The sequence below is a fragment of the Kryptolebias marmoratus genome, linkage group LG16 (assembly GCF_001649575.2).
Source record: "Kryptolebias marmoratus isolate JLee-2015 linkage group LG16, ASM164957v2, whole genome shotgun sequence".
Lineage (NCBI taxonomy): Eukaryota > Metazoa > Chordata > Actinopteri > Cyprinodontiformes > Rivulidae > Kryptolebias > Kryptolebias marmoratus.
In genome coordinates, this window is record NC_051445.1 from 13,148,820 (window position 1) to 13,164,986 (window position 16,167).

The 16,167-nt window shown below is 37.2% G+C and overlaps 2 protein-coding genes across 5 annotated transcripts in view; both read left to right on the forward strand.

Annotated features, from left to right (window-relative positions):
- Window positions 1-3,923, forward strand: part of dgat1b (diacylglycerol O-acyltransferase 1b) — a 30,440-nt gene extending 26,517 nt beyond the window's left edge. For all 4 annotated transcript variants that reach the window (XM_017425038.3, XM_017425039.3, XM_037980170.1 and 1 more), the window contains 6 exons: window positions 275-319; window positions 592-704; window positions 1,611-1,676; window positions 1,996-2,083; window positions 2,244-2,306; window positions 2,845-3,923. In XM_017425038.3, coding sequence (XP_017280527.1) covers window positions 275-319; window positions 592-704; window positions 1,611-1,676; window positions 1,996-2,083; window positions 2,244-2,306; window positions 2,845-2,994 — 525 coding nt within the window. In that variant the 3' untranslated portion in view covers window positions 2,995-3,923. The remainder of the gene's footprint in view (window positions 1-274; window positions 320-591; window positions 705-1,610; window positions 1,677-1,995; window positions 2,084-2,243; window positions 2,307-2,844) is intronic.
- A 3,730-nt stretch (window positions 3,924-7,653) lies between these two features.
- LOC108241072 (G-protein coupled receptor 20) lies at window positions 7,654-15,747 on the forward strand. The gene is made up of 7 exons (XM_017424990.3): window positions 7,654-8,091; window positions 12,453-12,722; window positions 12,829-13,095; window positions 13,516-13,760; window positions 13,909-13,993; window positions 14,618-14,743; window positions 14,907-15,747. Exons 2-7 carry the CDS (start codon window positions 12,525-12,527, stop codon window positions 15,090-15,092), a joined length of 1,107 nt encoding a protein of 368 aa, XP_017280479.1. The 5' UTR covers window positions 7,654-8,091; window positions 12,453-12,524; the 3' UTR covers window positions 15,093-15,747.
- Window positions 15,748-16,167: the final 420 nt, after the last annotated feature.

The following is a 16,167-nucleotide window of genomic DNA, read 5'->3' on the forward strand; positions in this document are numbered from 1 at the left end:
AAAACCCACCTGTTTAGAGTTGCTTATGGCTAAATTAGGGTTAGAGTGCAGGTTTTTGATGTCTTCGATGTTTTTCTCTTTCTTACTGTTTATTCAATGTCACATGCTGTTTTTATTTATTTTTTTTATTTTATTTTATTTTTTTTATTTTTTCATTTATTTTTTTAATTATGTAAAGCACCTTGAAATGCCTTGCTGCTGAAATGTGCTATACAAATAAAATTTGATTGATTGTAAAATGATGATGTGTTAACGGATTTATTTCCTCTACTAGGACATGGATCTGTCCAGGATGACAGAGAGACTCTTACGATTAGCTGTAAGTTAAAAATACAACCTTAAATCAAAATCTGCTCCTAAAAGATAGTTTAGCTTTGTAAAAGTGGGGTTTTGAGGCAAACTTATAAACAATTTATATCTAACCTGTTGAAATAGCTCTTTGAACAACCTCAGTTTGCTGAAATTGAATTTAGTTCTGACAAGAAAAACAAGCTAATGTCAAAACTAAAGTGGATTGTTGCCGTCTTAAAACCCATATCATAAGTTTAGGTCAGATGATCTGTTCCTGTTGATGTTTTCTTTTTTTTTCAGGTTCCCAATCACTTGCTGTGGCTGATGTTTTTCTACTCGTTCTTCCACTCATCCCTGAATTTTACAGCTGAGCTGCTGCGTTTTGGAGACAGACAGTTTTACAAGGACTGGTGGTGAGTTTGTCTCCACACCGTCTGGACCGAGCTCGAATCCTGCGGGGATCTGCACGGCTCGGAGTGGCTGCTGGAAGCTGTTAATGACTGGGCGTTTAAAAGAATTAACAGGAATTTCTGTCAGTAAATGGGAACAAACCTGGAAATTGAAATATTGAAGGTTGTCTCTTAACGGATATTAAAGATAGTTGAGGAAAATACATTTTAGCATAATCTGGACTAAAACAACCAGATTTCATGCAATGGGAGGTGCCACACCCTAAAAAATAATAAACTATGTCACCTGGATATGTAAGAACAGCTGGAAATAGTAACATGTTAAAAGTTTAAGTTTTAAGGGGTTTTGTTATGAAATGCAATTTACTGAGATTTGGTTTGTTTTTATGTGAATACAAAGACAAAAAGATGAAAACCATATAATAATATTGTTGTTCAGAGTTGCGTACATGAATTTAGATAAGGATTACAACAAGAAAAGAGAACTAAAAATGTTCAAAAGTCATTGTTCTCTAGAAGTTGTGTGGTTGTGACACAGTGATGTCCACATGTGCGAATTATGCCTTTAAATTTGTTACTTTCATAAACTTTGGGTAAAAGTCATTATTTGCCTATGACAGTTTGTTTAAATCTATCCCCATTTTCCATTTAATTCACATAGTTCCTTGGATAGTTTCCAATTTCCAATTTGGAATGTGTCTAAAATTTCCATGAAAGTTTCCAGAACTTTACCTGAAATTTCCCACCCCTTTGCAACTCTATGTGATGCACACTGGAATACCTACTATCTGTAGTGTCAGTGGTTTAATTTTTATAATCCTTTGTTGTGTTTCATAATCCTCAGTACTGATCAACCTGCATTGAACCTCCTATTGTTTTGAGCTTGTAATATTTGTTTTTTCCTTTCAGGAATTCGGAGTCTGTGACATATTTCTGGCAGAACTGGAACATCCCGGTACACAAGTGGTGTCTACGGTGAATCACCCACACCCTTAAACATAATCAGGCTGCAGTGGATTTGATGCAGTGGGACAGATCCAACAAGCCCCACTGATTTATTTAGGAAAATTGATTCATGTAGCTGTGACTGAATGAGCGGTGTCACTAGCAGGACGTTTCTTTTTCTCTATAAGTACCGTCCTCACCTAGTTTGTGAGCAGCATGAACAGGTTTCGCTGTTGCTTTTTTAAAAACACAGCAACACGTCCAATATATATATTACATCAACTGTCTCTCCAGCTATCCAAAGACACTTTCATTCATCACTACATCTGTTCCTCTCTGTGTCTTTCAGTCACTTTTACAAGCCGCTGCTGAGGAGAGGAGTCAGTAAAATGATCAGCCAATCAGCTGTTTTCTTCCTGTCAGCTTTCTTCCATGAGGTAAGCTGATCAGCCACAACAGCTTCTTTTGCTCATTGTGATATGCCAGATAGGAAACACTCAACCGTAGCTCAGATTTGATGTGGCGCAGATGTTCAGATCAAGTCTCGCTCGGAGCACGACTGACATGTTTTTGTTTTCCTGTCGCTTTCTGTTTCAGTATTTGGTGAGTGTTCCTCTCAGGATGTTCAGGCTCTGGGCTTTCACAGGCATGATGGCTCAGGTGAGACACTGCAGATATCGCGTTTTATCACTGAAGACTTGTGCAATTTGCATGATCTGTGGCACGATTTAATAAAGAGTTTAATAAAAGGAGGTGTATCTAAGTTGAAAGCAGTGTCGACTAATTCAGTAATACAAATTGTGTAACTTTGGGAAAGATGTATGCTGCCCTTTTTCAAAAGTTTGCACAATTTCCTGAAGTCTGTAGTCAGAATACCACAACATTACATCAATTTTTATATCTTTGTTCATAACTACTGTTTTTATAAGGTCAAATGAGCCTGTTTTCTTCTGCAAGATGTACCTTTTTAGAGAAAAGTCGTATACTTTTGTGTTTACATGCAAGTATAAATTTGCACACAAATTATACTCAGTATCTTCTAAAGTAGAATATTGAATCTAATAAAACAAACTACAGTTTTTGAGTTGGGCTCATGTTTAAAACTACCAAAGACAGTTGTGTATTTATCATTTTTTGCCTTGTTTATTGAATAATTCTGGCATTAAAAACAAGCAACCAACTTTCTCTGACTCGTCAGCTTCCATTAGCCTGGTTGGTTGGCAGCTTTCTGCGTGGTAACTACGGCAACGCTGCGGTGTGGATGTCCATCATCATTGGTCAGCCTTTCGCCATCTTGATGTACGTTCATGACTACTACGTGATGAACTACAGGCTGGAGACTGACTAAAGCAACACACGCAAATCCATCCAATGCACATCATATTTTTCCAACTTTTTAAACAGACAAATAGAGCAGGTCATAGATATTTTCCTCAGGATGAGCTGAATACGTCACCTTTGTTATGATTCCAGCATGTTTACATTAAACACCTTGACCCTTGTGTCTTTCTTCTGGCAAAAATCTGATTACTTTACAAAAGGAGAAAACAGCTAATAGCAGAATAATATTGCTGAAATACTGCTGTAATTTGAGGAGTGTAGAACAAAGGAAGCAGCTTTACTCTCAGGTGATTTTATCTCTTCTGTCTTATTGAAATATCTAAAGGTCAGTCTGGGCTGAAATTTCAATAAAAGGATCAGTTTTTATATGTTTTAATGTGAGAAAAAACAGGATTTCGTTTATTTTCCTACAGCATACAGTATGTTCTCTTGAGCTCTGTGGAGCAGGACACTTATGGTTAACTTATGGTTAATATTGGGGAAATTAGATCATGTTTCAAATGTGTTGTTTTAGGTTAGAAAACATATGTACAGTTTATGATGTCTTTCCATTTTGTGATCTGTCTGGTTTTAAAGTGAAGTGGATTTAGAGGAATGAATGTATAGTGGTAGAATTTTTGATATTGTTTAAAGATACAATAAAATTTTTACATGATCAGTTCCTAAGGGCCAGCAATAGTATGAATCTTTGTGTTGAGTTGTTGTTTTTGATACCAAAAATACCAACACAGTAAAACAAAACTTGTTGACTAATTGCAAAAATTAACCTGACATGTTGTTGATAAGGAATAATAACATCAAACCCTTTAAACTCTATGTGTATAAGTATTTTTTGTTTTGTTTTGTTGCTGTTTAGTAGAGTGCTGCCACATAACCATGTCTGATCATGTGTCTCAGTATGTTTGAGTGTAAAATAAATATGTTTAAAAACTTTAAGTGGAAAAATCATCTAATCTAATTTCAGGTCAAAGTAGTTTTATTACCTTAAATAAGACTTCAGTGTTTCTGTAGTGGTGCATTTCTAAGCAGATTAAGAAGTGTGTTTTTCGGGCCCCGCCAACACTGTTGCTGTTCACGCACAAATGGACCTCGGCGATGAAACAAAAGACCTCGGAAAATTTAAAAATCGCTTTCCAAAGTGAAAATCTTTTGTCTTTAAACTTTGTTTTCGGTGCCTTTGTGCTGGGTCAAAATACAGAGGTTTTCAGAATCGTAGGAACCTAATTTGTACACGCTTACTATCACTTTGTGCCCTAAAAAACAAAACAAAAGTGAAGCTGTTTTTACAGGGATTTTTTGTTTGTTTGTTTGTTTGTTTGTTTCACCTAATCTTGATTAGGTCACCATTAAACTTTACATCTGTCCTGAAATGGTTAAAAACTGACAGAAAACTGTAAACGGCATGAAAAAAAATGTATTAACTAATTTTAAAAAAGAAGAGCTACAATCATTTTGGGGAAACCAAGTTATGAGTGTTTTTCCTTGTTTTCTGATATGTTGTTAATGTGGACGTTCTCGCCACCTAGTGGCTTGGCATGAGTATTAAAAAAAATTGAAAAAAGTGACTTTATTAAAACTAAAAGACAAAGGGATCACGAGAGCAACACAGAAAATTGGTTTCTCAGTTGAAATATTATCAGCATTGATTGAATGTGCTCATATGTATTTTAATTTTAGTTGTTAAACTGTGAACATTTAAATGGATCAAACAAACATCAGGCTTTCCTCTAATAAAAATTAGCTAAGGTATTCAAACAGGAAGTGGTGTCAGGGTCTGAACTGAGTTCCATCCATTTAAAAATCTATTTAACTCCTTGTCTTTAAGAGTGCTGCCAGGTCTCTCTCTCTGGTTCAAGTTTAAAGATAAACAGAAGTCGTTTAAAACAACTTAACCTGCAAGCCTGTGGCTTGTTTTCTTAAAAACATGAAGGTCTGAGCTAAGCATTCTTTACCACCTCCAGGCACTGATGGCTTTATAAATTAGTAATTATGCCGATGTTCTCTGTTTTGTCCCTGACCTTGCCAAACAATCTTAACGTCTCGAATCTTCTAATTTTGTGCTCCAGTTAAAACACACACAATCTTTTCAACTCGGGTATTAAAAATTGACCCAAAATGCCATCTCTTTTGATGATAAATATCTTGCTATGTCTGTTGCTAGAAGTGTGGAGAGAAGCTTTGGCTAAAAGCAGAAACTGTAAACGTATAATGTAAATAACATTTATCAAGTTTTCTAACTTTTCTTTTAGAAATTCACAACTAAATTGCAGTATTTAGTCACAGACACCTATTTCTTTATAGATGTTTGGTTCCTGATGTCATTAGTCAGTCATATTTTTTATAATTAGGCGACTAATAGCGATAAATATAAACAGTGACAGACATGATTTTACCACTTTGACTTCTGTGTATTTTTATTCTAAGGTGAAAAACCATGTCACATTTTGTGTGTGTGAGAGAGAACATGAGCTGTTGGATTTGTCATCCAGAGGTGTGAGGACGGAGCTGTGAACCTGCACTTTGTCAGGTTGACAGTAAGTTAAACAGCAAGTCTGAAGCAAATCGTAAAGTTTCATTTAGACGCGCGTGTGTGTGCTCGCACGCACGCTCTGTGAGTGTGACGTTCTGTCAAACGTCTGGGGATCAGAGTGCAAATGTTACAGGAATTATGGTTCTGAAGACGCACAAAGAATTATATCTAAAAGTTACAGCCCGAAAATGACTAAATCTATAGTTTATTCAATTTATTTCACTTTGGAGTTTAAAACAGTATGAGTTGATCAGCTATTATAGCACAGAGGCCTCTTGGGATCCATCTCAGCACTGATTATTGCGAAAATGATAGAAATCTTTAAGTCACTTAAAGGAATAGTTCATGTTTTTTAAAGCAGGGTTCTGTGGAAAGGCTATGAATACCTAATATTGTACCTGTTGTGGATAGTTCTTTGAATGACGGAGAAATAAAGTTTAATTTTGACCAGACTAGTCTGAGCGGGGACAAGAGCAAAGTGGATTACTGCCGTCCTAAAACAACTCAAATTCAAGAAAATATTTTATCACAGTGCATGCAAACATTATTTTTTGTCCATTCTGCAGTTTATGTGCATCATATGTGATGGCTATAAAAAATGTGAGGTCTGCATCGTTGTTTTATGTTTTTCATTCTAACACACAGTTTCCTCACATCTCTCCTCAAAATGCCCAGAAAACAGAGGAAACTCGTCGACATCGGTAAAATGTCAGCTTTTGCTTCGGGGCGGGCCGTAATCCTCCCTGCAACAATCATTTCAGTCAAACTATCAGGGGGCAGCAGCAGTGCAACCAAAGAAAGTGCAGAAACTTCATCATGTGTAATTTATCATCAGTGTTTAAAGCGGTATAAAGAACTGCAGTTTTCCTAGTTGAACTGAGACACAGAAACACAAACATGTAAAGTAGTTGTGCTTCTTTACTTAAGCATACGAGCAGATAAGCAACCTTTTTTTTAAATCTTGTTGTGAAACCCTCCCCCTCCCTCTCCACTCCCCTCTTGTCTTGTTCCCGTCCTTCTCTTTCCGGTCCTCCTCAGTAACGAGTTTGATCCATGGATCTTCTCCTGACATCTGTTATTCCGGATTTTTCCAAGAATCGACGACACACTGTGACTTATGATAATCCTGCAGACAGGAAACAAGGAGACACAGGCGACTGATTTAGGAACAGTTATGGAGAGTGTCGTGCGTGCCGTGCTTCACATTCATCTACTGTACTTACACAGATATAAAATCCAAAAATCTGTCAAAACTCAGTTGTTTAATGAGTTTGATTTACAGAGTCAGAGATGTGCACACGATAAAACAATAGCTCATATTTTATGAAGTGGAGTTCTGTACAAAGGTTACGAACGAGAGTATCTTACCTGATGTAAATAGCTTTTTGAACGACCTTAGTTTGGCATTAACAGTTGAAGTCAAACCTGACTGTCTGTTAGCAAAATATCTTATGAAGCAGTAGAATGTACCTCTCAGAAAACAATCATTAGGTGAACATCTAAAACTGATTACCTGTTGGAGTCAACAGTTAACTGACCTCAGATAACAGAAATGGCTTTAACTCGGTTCATTTTTAAAAAATATTAAGCTAAAATTGGGTGTGGTGGTAGCAAAGAGTCCTCTTCAACCTATACTTAGAGTTAACATATCACACAAAATGAATATATTTCGATCTTAATTCCTTCAAGGAACGCTATTTTCATTTAAACCAAATTTGTTGGATTTTCTAATGCTTTTAGTGATCACAGCAGCAGAAAATGTTTACTGGAAAAACAATGAAGGTTAATGTGAGGGTTTAAAATATCGCATTGACAAGAAAGTTTTTTATGCTGATATTGAGTTGTGTAAAGATGTCATACAGCGTGTGTGTGTGTTTAAAATAAAATATGTTCGCTCCTAGTTTTTCTTTTGTTGTCCCCTTTTTTATCAAGAGCTCTTTTTCTTTCATTTTTCTGTTCCGTCAGTTTGCAAATGGTTAAAGCAGGTTAAAATTACACCATTTAAAGAAAACGTACACCATCTCCATCATTCTGTATGTGTGTATGAGTGTGTGTGCGTGTCCTCACAGAATGTAAACACGGAGACTTCCTGTCTGAGGACCAAACACGGGTGTGCTTCAGAGTTTGAGGGAGAAAAGTGGGAAGGGAAGGCAGAAACACTGAGGGAGGAGAGAGACTAAAGATGATGCTGGAAACGAGGAGGAAGAGAAATATGTTGATGATGTTTAAAGCGACAGTTGGAAGGAGAAAAATCAGGATGTGAAACGACAGTTGAAGTTTGAAGGAGACCGTTTCGTATAATAATTTGTATTTGACGACTTACCAGCATGAACTGGAGAAACCTGAGAGGAGAGATGTGACTCACACTGAAAAGGGGAGATTAAATTCTTTCTTAAAAGCTAAAATTTTAAAGGCAAGGAAATGGCTTATGTGAAGGTGGATGTTCGACGATGATTGCCGAGTGAAGCACTTTCGAACACTGATGAAGGATTTTTGGATTTGGACAAAAGGACAGCTTTATTAGGACACTGATCTGATGCATCCAGAGTATTCCTGTCTTCTTTTTATCCGCAGGTAAGTTGACATCTTATCTCAAAGTCATGCTTCATCAAGGAAGTCCACTAATTAGACAATTCAAGGCCTATTCTGTCCCTGTAACAGTGCAGAGATTTCTTTAAGAGCTCATGTGAAACTCTGGTTTACTTATCTAAGATGTTAGATTTTTATACCACTATTCCACAGTGTTTTCTGTCTTCAGTCATAACACAGACACAAGAACTCCCACACTGCTGCTAAAATATATTTGGACTGTGTTGTTTTGCCTCCAGGCCTCCTGTTCTGCTCTCAGTATCACTTTACACAAGTTGCATCACCAGCCTCTATTGATGTTGGGAAAAGAGCAACTGAGGGATAGAAAAAAAAAACAGGCATGAGTTTATATGTTTGAGCAGTATCGGTAAGGTTGCTTTAGAATGAATTTAAAGGGTAAACACAACAATCTAGAAAAACAAAAAATAATTTAAAAATCTTTTTAGACATTTAAGAATTTTAAAGAAGCTTTGTTGGAAGCCTCTAAAGCCAATTCAGTCTGTGGATTGACATTAAATATTAAATCTATGGTTTTAATTAAGCTCTTAAAGCATTAGTTCAAGATTTATTAAGCAGGGTTCTGTGGAAAGATTATGAACAAGTAATATCTGTTGTTGATAGCTCTTTGAAAGACTCTAGTTTAAAAAAAAAAGAGTTTAATTCTGACCGGATTGACAAGCTAATGGCTCGTCACAGCAGGGCTGAGATCAAAATGAATGGCTGTTGTCTTAAAGTAACTTCAGTTTCTGAAGTTTCAGAACAGTTTACATTGCCACTAACTGTGGCTGTTAGGTAGTGATTCCTGTCCAAATAAATTCTACTTTTTTAAAATTCTACGGTTTTTCAACAGGTAAGATAATTATTGTTCATACCATACACACACTCAGGTGTTACTGTTGGGGCTTTAAAACACAACCAGTATGTTCAAAAATTAGGATTTATTTCACCGAGCTCTTCCTTTGTCGTACTTTTATTATACTTGGAATAAATGGATGAGTTTGCATGTTTTATTTGCAAACAGTAATAATGAAGCCCAAGAGCTGGTGAGATGAAGGCCACCTCTGTATTTTGTTGTACTCAGACTTCGGTCTCCTTGCTGGTGTAAGCCACCTTCTGAGCATGATGTTGCCACTACCCTGCTTCAGTGCAGTGTTGGTGTCAGTCAGATGAAGAGCCACAAGTGTGTTTTCAGACAATCTTTTTCTTTGCACTTTCAAAGTTGTTTAAATTCAGTTTGACAAAGTCATGTGTCTTTTAGTGTTCCAGTCAGTCTGCTAAAGCCTGGTTGACTGAGAGCTTCTAGGGTGGTCCTCTACCCCCTCTCGGCAGGCACTCCCTTTCTGCAAAGTTTTTGAATCAGGGTGACCATCGGGGTCTTGGTCATCTCCCTGTCTCAGGCCCTTTTCTCTCAGTTACTCAATTTAGCTGCTTGGCAAACTATTATTGAGGCCACTGTGCTCCTGGGAACACTCATTCCTTTAGAAATGAGTTTGTGTCTTTTTCTGATCTGTGCCCTCCCACAGTTTAGTCCTGAAGGACAGAAAGTTACTTAGACCTGTTTTTCAAGAAGTCTCTGTGTCTCTACACCGTGTGAAAGACAATTAGAGTTCCCACATGTTGGGTCCGGTCAAATTCTACAAACCATTTACGTTTTTTTACCTCAAACTAAATGTATCTGACCAGCAGAATCAATTACCGTTGCACATAAATTACCTTCTTGTATCACAATAAAACTACAATGAAGAAACTGCCTATGCCAAAGCAATTCTATTGGTCCATTGCTTCACTAAAAATAAACACTTCATTGCCATTTCTTGTCTATGTTGATCATATTAACTGAAAGACTTATTTTCGGTAAGCACCAATGTTACAGCAAGTGTGTAGAGTTTGTAATCTGCTAAAACCTTTAGAGTAGTTTAGTGTTTTATTACTAAAACTATAAAAATACCGCATCATTTCTATCAGTCTGAAAACCTACAATCACTGCCTGTGACAACAAGCAGGTCAAAATGATCTCATGCAAGGTTTGTTTTTACAATTGTGGAAATGTGTGGAGATGCTTTAAACATGCAACAGTTTGTCTCCTCTAAATACCACACAGTATTTCATTTTAATTATAAATATTAACAGCAAGTTGTTATTGTTTTTTTTTTCAAAAACACTGAGGTTTATTCTAAAGCTGTAAAGGATTTAATCTTTTTTTATTCAATAAACTTTAATTTTTTTATTTCTATAGCTATGAAGTGCCAGTGACTATGAGCATTTATCATTTAAGTCTGAATATATATATATATATATATATATATATATATATATATATATATATATATATATATATATTTGAACTCAATATGCATTTTCCTCAAAGCTTAAGTTTAGTCAGTGAAAACCACTAATTATTTACTTGTTTCTGCTTTTTTCATCTTCACAGAAGTTGCTGGTAGTTTTACACACAATTTACACACAGCTCAAAGCAGTGCTGATGACACTTGTTAGCGTTGTTAATGATAATGAGCTATAGCTCCAATCCGCTGACTAATATCAGGGGATGTTGCTGCAGAAACCCCATTAATTTCCCTCATCTCCCCTAATGTTCTGTGGCTGGACTAGTTTTGTTCCTGCATATGAATCACATTATTCACGCCTCACTCTCAGCTGAGCATATTATTCTAATTATCCTGAGTAAACTCTTTTCTTTTTTCTTCTTTTTTTTTTCCATCAGCAAAATGATTTATTTATTTATTTTGTGCTGAGAGTTGAGTAAATGAGCAATGAGAATACCGAACACAAAAACGCTGAGCATCTTGAACTTTCCAGTCTCGGAGGAGGGTTCACATGAGAAATTAAACGGCATGTCATGAACGAACATGTGACGTGCTACAAGCCTCTGGGCAGTTTCTGGGTGGCATTCATTAGGATGCAAGTATTAGAAAACATGTTTAACTTCACGTGACTTGAGTGTGTTTGTAAATTAAAAATACAAATGAATTAGGTTTAAATTTGACCACTGATTGCATGTCCTCATCTGAGGATCTCTCAATGTCTATTAGAATTGTGCCTGCTATTTTTTTTTAAAAAACAGCTGCAGTAGTATGTTATATATAGTCACTGACTGCCCTCTGCTGTTTGATATTTACACTTGATACACTGTTTTTGATAGTTAGATGAATAACTTCAGTCTCTAATTTCATAAAGGGCAGAATTTTAATGCACTGTTAGACATTATCGCCGAACTGAAATGTAAAACATGCCCAACATGTGACATATTGTATTTTAAGTCAGTCCTTTCTTGTTGCTTTAAATCAATCAGCATTATTATTCTGTAGCATTTATCTCCCCTCTGTGTGACAGGTACTGTAAATTAATCCCTGGAGGTTTAATCCAGCACCCTTTCGTCTAATTTATAAAATGTCATCTACACCGTTATGTGACAGCCGACTCATTATCCACCCAATAAAACCGGCTTTTAAAAGTTGGGAAGGCCTCAGCTCTGACTGCGTCAGCTGAATGGGTGCAAATCTACGGCGGAACAAAAATCAAATCATAAAGCCGCAAAAACCTGAGACTGTAAATATCCTGCTGCAAGAAAACAAACAGATTTTTCAGAAATGGAATTTGTTGTTTCCAGTCCTGAGAATCTTGTACCATCTTCCTCAGAGGAAAAATAAACACACACAATCCAGCTTGGAGATCAGGGTTTATTCATGCCAGCCTTTAAAATGGCATTTAAAGCTGTTCTGAGCTATTTGCATAATGTGAAATCACCCTTTTGTGTGTTTATCTCCCTTTTGAACAACATTTAGATTAAAATACTCATTATTATTCTTTTTTATTAACATCTGGGATGAAATATGCCCACAGTTCATGAGAGAGCATTGCTGTAGCAATAAATAAATACAATTGGAGTATAAATAGCTGGGTTAAATAGCTCAAATATTGGTTTAAAGGGGGTTTGTCAGCACGACTGTGCCAACAACAACAACCAGTGTGAGGTCAAACAGAGTGAATGGACGTCAAGGGACAGAAACAAATGCTAAAGATGCTGAATGCAAAAATAGGAGGCAAATTTAATAATTGCATAGCCAATGTATAAGAAGAGTAATTAGCTTTATCGGTCTAATTTTTTAATGAGAAGCACAAGAAAGATTTAAAAAGTTGAATGCAAGTGGGCTGTGTTAGAAGAATGTAGTCAGTGAGTCACAGCATATTGTTTTCACTTTTTCAAAGCAGACTGAAAACAATGCACAGTTCATTAAATAAAACGCAGGCTGTATTTGCCACAATAGCCATTTATTGCAGGATGAAGAATTGAATAAACACACACCTTCTGTTTCTCTGCCTTTCAGTTCCTGCATCAACACCGACTCCCCAGCATCCTCTCAATCCTCTTCATCGATGTGGATCATCACACAGCCATTATGATCAACTACAGCAGCACTGAATCCTGGCTTTTCATCAATGCTTCATTCCCCATCCTGTCAGTGACAACCAGTCCAGCGAACAGCAGTGGCATGGAGGCATACCTTCAAAGACTGGCACATTTAGATGAAGGACTCTACAACGACTTCTATGGTCTCTGGGTTGCACTGATTATCATCAACTCTTTCATTTTCCTGGTAGGAGGGTTTTCACAGACACCTTTTGGTACCTCACAGCTCATGTCAACAGTATTTGTCTAATTTGCTTCTCCTTTATCGTGCACATCTCCTTCTTCTTTATCAGGCTGGCATGGTTCTCAACACAGTTGCACTTTATGTTTTTTGTTTCCGTACCAAACAAAAGACCACCTCGGTGATCTACACCATTAACCTGGCCGTGTCGGACTTGCTGGTGAATCTGTCTCTGCCCACTCGTATTCTGCTCTACTACAGCGGAGGATCCTGCCTCACGTGCTCCTATATGCACATCTTCAGTTACTTTGTAAACATGTACTGCAGCATCTTGTTTCTAACCTGCATATGTGTGGACCGGTACCTCGCCATTGTGCAGGTGAGTGTTGCCTGTAGTTCAGACTTAAAGCGATAACTCAGACCTTTGGAGGTGGGGTCCTGTGGAGAAGTTATGAACAGTTTACATCTTACCTGTTGTAGATGGCTTCTTGGTCATCCTCAGCCAGGAGGAATAGAGTTTATTTCTGACAGATTGATGGCAGGAATCCACTATGTTCTTGGATCTGCTCAGACTAGCCATTAAATGGAAAATTTGGTCAAATTTAAACTATTTTTTTTCCAAACTGAGGGTGTCCAAAAAGCAATCTACAATGGTTAAGATATTAATTATTTATAAACCTCCTTTCCAATTATCCAAACTATCGCTTTAACACGTTGTCATAGTGACTTTACTGAAACTTTTGCGCTGTTTGACTTCAAATGGGAAACTAAAGTTTCTTACCTGGCTTTGTTTTTGCAGGTTGAAGCTTCCCGCCGTTGGAGGAACTCTGGGGTGGCCAAGTGTGTGTGTATTTCCGTCTGGCTGTTTGCCATCGTGGTCACCTACTCACTTCTTTCCACTGCCTTCCAGCACACAGGCTGCTGCATCTCCAAGCTCCTCTTCCTTACGATCACAGAGTTCTTTTTGCCCCTGGTCATCATTGTGGTCTTCACAGTGCGCATAATGTGGGCCCTCACTGACCGTCGCCTCATGCAGCAGAGCAGGTATAAGCACGCTCTGACAGATGAAATGAAAGCAGAACATTTTAGAAAGCATGCAAGCGATTCTTGTGCCATCTAAGAGTTTTTGAAATCTCTTCTGAAGCATTAAAACCATCATCACATATTGGTGATTTTAAATGAATTTCTTTAGGAAGAGGAGAAGGAGGGCTGTCCAGCTGCTAACCACCGTGTTGATCATCTTCACTGTCTGCTTCACACCTTTCCATATCAGACAGGTGAGTGAGTGACTCATCCAACCCACATCTCTCTATTTGTCCCAAAACAAAGAATTTTTACAGACAGTCACCATAATAGAAAATTTGAATTCAGAAATAATTATGTTAAAAACAGTTGAGTACAGTAAGAAGCCCTGATATACAACACTTAATTCAAAACAAACACTTAAGTTCACTTACCGTAAATTACAGATGGATGGGGTAGCAACGTAAGTGCACCTCAGAATGTTTTATTTAAAAAAAGCCCTGAAATGCATAGCTTTTTATTTGCTTCTTATTTAAATAGGGAGGGAAATAAAACCTGAATAGATGTCTTTGCTCAAAAACCTTTTTCACATGATAAGAAGTCATAAAGTCAGTGGAAAATGCAGATTTGGTAAGACTTACAAATTGGGTTATTTGCCTTTCAGGGCTTCAGTAATTTGATGTGTTGAAGGAGCAGTTGTTTTCTGAGTTTTGAGCAGCTTTTTGTAAGGCAGAGAGCCAATGTTTTATAACCATCCATTCTTTTTCTGTGCCCACTTTGACCTGCAATGTTAGAGTGAGATTTTGTTTTCTTGCTCACCTGCATTTGGGTCCTCACACCATGACAGACTGATTGCGTTTGTCTTTTTTGTGTTGCAGGTTCTGGTGTATTTCTACCCTGACATGCCCCATCATGTGATTGTATACCATTTAACTGTCACTCTAAGCAGTTTGAACAGCTGTATGGATCCTGTTGTCTACTGTTTTGTAACAAATAATTTCAAGGTAAGCCTTAAGGTTCCTTCCTGACTGTTTACCTCACTCATCCTGAACATTGTCCTCTCCGTCACCCCCATCTGTCCTTCCTCAAAGCCGTAACTTGTCCATCCATCACTCACTCATTCACTTCATTGCTTACTTAATAATTTACCACTATTGCTGCCCCCAGGCCACCATGAGACATCTTTTCCGCCGTGCAGAGCCGGAGCAGACCAGTGGCGAGAATGTCAGTATGCAGCGCAGCTCCAAAGCCTCAGGAGGGGCAGCCAACGCCGTCACTAATATTATAATCACCATGACCAAGATTCCCAATACACGGCAAAATGACAATGTGGGGAAGGATTGCGCACTGTAAAACTGTATATGGAAACAGCGTCCAGCACTGAACGTTACTGAGAAACAGTGACATTAATGGTCTCTGGAAAACCCTGAGTAGATTTATTGTAAAACTGGGACAGCAAGTTTAGCTCAGGGTGGTCCATTAAAGCTGTTTGATGTTTATTAACAAGCACCAACTGTTTAACCACAGGAACTCAGCTGGTTACGGAGCAAAAACATTGTCATTAGCTACTTGAACAATGACAAGAAACGACATTTTGTCTGCATCTAAACTCTAAACTAAACTGTCATGATGTTTCAATCACTTTGAACCTTGTTCCTTTTCATTGTTCCAACTCTAGACTGGATAATGAATTGTCAATTATTGCTTGTAAAAAATCACAATACAAATAACCTCTTAAACTAAGATTTTTTTTTAATTATTATGGTGATGCCCTACTTGCATCATCCTCATTCAAAATTCTCTAATGCTTTTTGCAGAGACTCTGTTTGTCATACTGTTTTTCTTTATAACTGCGATTCTGGCCCCAACAAAGTAAGTTTAAACAATCAAAGAACTGTGTAAAGGTTGATTTTATCATGTATTCAGCTTTAAAAAACCCTTAGGATACATGTCAGGACACATGCTGTGACAAAATAAGAGGTGATTTGTTTGACTGTGGATCTTAGAAATGGCTAGAAACTAAGGAAAAAACACTGTGACTTGTAAATGTAATGAGTTACATTATTTAAATTTATTGAGCTTTTTTTATATCAAAAACATTTTTTACTGTAATGACCTGTAACTATCCTCACAGTTTGGTTAAAAGAAAAAAACTGTTTTGCTTCACATAAAACACAGTCTATGTCTAAGCAAAAACCTATTTGCAAATAACATCCACTATTGTACAGCAGAGGGCAACATTGTTTGCTTTTTTTTAGATTGGTGGGGGAAAAGTCTTACTAAAACTATATTTAAAAAATGTGAGGGGAAAAAATGGCGCAAGCAATTCAAACATTTTCTACATGTTTTTATGTAGATTGGACAGAATTCTACCAAATGAGGCCAATATTAATACCTAGTTTGGCAAAATGTATGTAAAATAGATCCA

What these genes read in the sequence shown, in the direction of transcription:
- LOC108241072 (XM_017424990.3), top strand. Translation starts at nt 12,525, where the DNA reads ATGATCAACTACAGCAGCACTGAATCCTGGCTTTTCATCAATGCTTCA. An exon ending in GGTACCTCGCCATTGTGCAG is followed by an intron (nt 13,096 to 13,515) that starts GTGAGTGTTGCC and finishes TTGTTTTTGCAG; the next exon opens with GTTGAAGCTTCCCGCCGTTG. An exon ending in TTGTAACAAATAATTTCAAG is followed by an intron (nt 14,744 to 14,906) that starts GTAAGCCTTAAG and finishes TGCTGCCCCCAG; the next exon opens with GCCACCATGAGACATCTTTT.